Raw genomic sequence first — 824 nt, 5'->3', positions numbered from 1 at the left:
GAACCAATGAAGTACAGTACAGTCAAACCCACCGACATGGTCCCCACCACTAAATCAGGCCTCAGGGTGTTTCGTGGGGCCCTGCGCTTGTGGTGGCCAGCCCTAGAATAAATGAAGCCAGGACTACAAGGGGTTGTTTAAGGCCTCTGGCCATTTAATGGGGGAAGGAAAGAGGACAGGGGGTACAAGGAACAGGGAAGCCCAGAGACCAGGCCCAGGCCTTGCCCTCCATGCTGGTCACAGTCAATAATGCAGCAGCAGCATGCCCAGCACCAGGCAGGTGGTGGCCCCCAACTTCAGGCTGCCGGAGAAGATGTAGACCCGGTTACACAGTTCGCCTTTGCAGCAGCTGGAGCTGAGCTTGTAGGTGGACTCCTTGTAGAGGACAGACTCTTGAAGGTGGCTGCATGAAGAGGATAACCTGCAGCCTTTGTTGATGATGGGACCGAGGCCAGGGATTATCCCGTAGCTCGTGAAGCACTGCTCATCATCAGCACAGGGCATGCTGATGCCGGTGCAGGTGGAGGACTGGATCATATCACAGAACTCGCACACCTTGATACCTGTTGTGACCAGGGGCAGAGCCAACACAAGAAGCAGTAGCCAGCCGAGGACCATGGTGGCTTGGCAGCGGTGGGCCTCCTGGAACTGCTGAAGAACACTCCGCACGCCCAGAAGACCTTTGGCCCTGGTTCTGGCTTCTCGGGGTCAGCAGTTGAAGTGTCCTTGGTTCCTAATCCTCTGTGTCCTTCTCAGGAGCTTCTTCGTGACCACGGCTCTCAAGTCCTAGGGTCTCTGAAGCATCCCTTGGACATAAACAAGCC

General features: G+C 56.1%; 1 protein-coding gene across 1 annotated transcript; it reads right to left on the bottom strand.

Annotated features, from left to right (window-relative positions):
• Positions 1 to 243: 243 nt before the first annotated feature.
• LOC308239986 (sperm acrosome membrane-associated protein 4-like) lies at positions 244 to 618 on the bottom strand (the record flags this gene model as incomplete). Its single annotated transcript, XM_080652869.1, has 1 exon — positions 244 to 618. The coding sequence occupies one exon, from the start codon at positions 616 to 618 to the stop codon at positions 244 to 246; it is 375 nt and encodes a 124-aa protein (XP_080508995.1).
• Positions 619 to 824: the final 206 nt, after the last annotated feature.

This window comes from Plecotus auritus (assembly GCF_963455305.1).
Source record: "Plecotus auritus genome assembly, chromosome: X".
Classification (NCBI taxonomy): domain Eukaryota; kingdom Metazoa; phylum Chordata; class Mammalia; order Chiroptera; family Vespertilionidae; genus Plecotus; species Plecotus auritus.
This window is presented reverse-complemented; position numbering and strand designations above follow the sequence as displayed.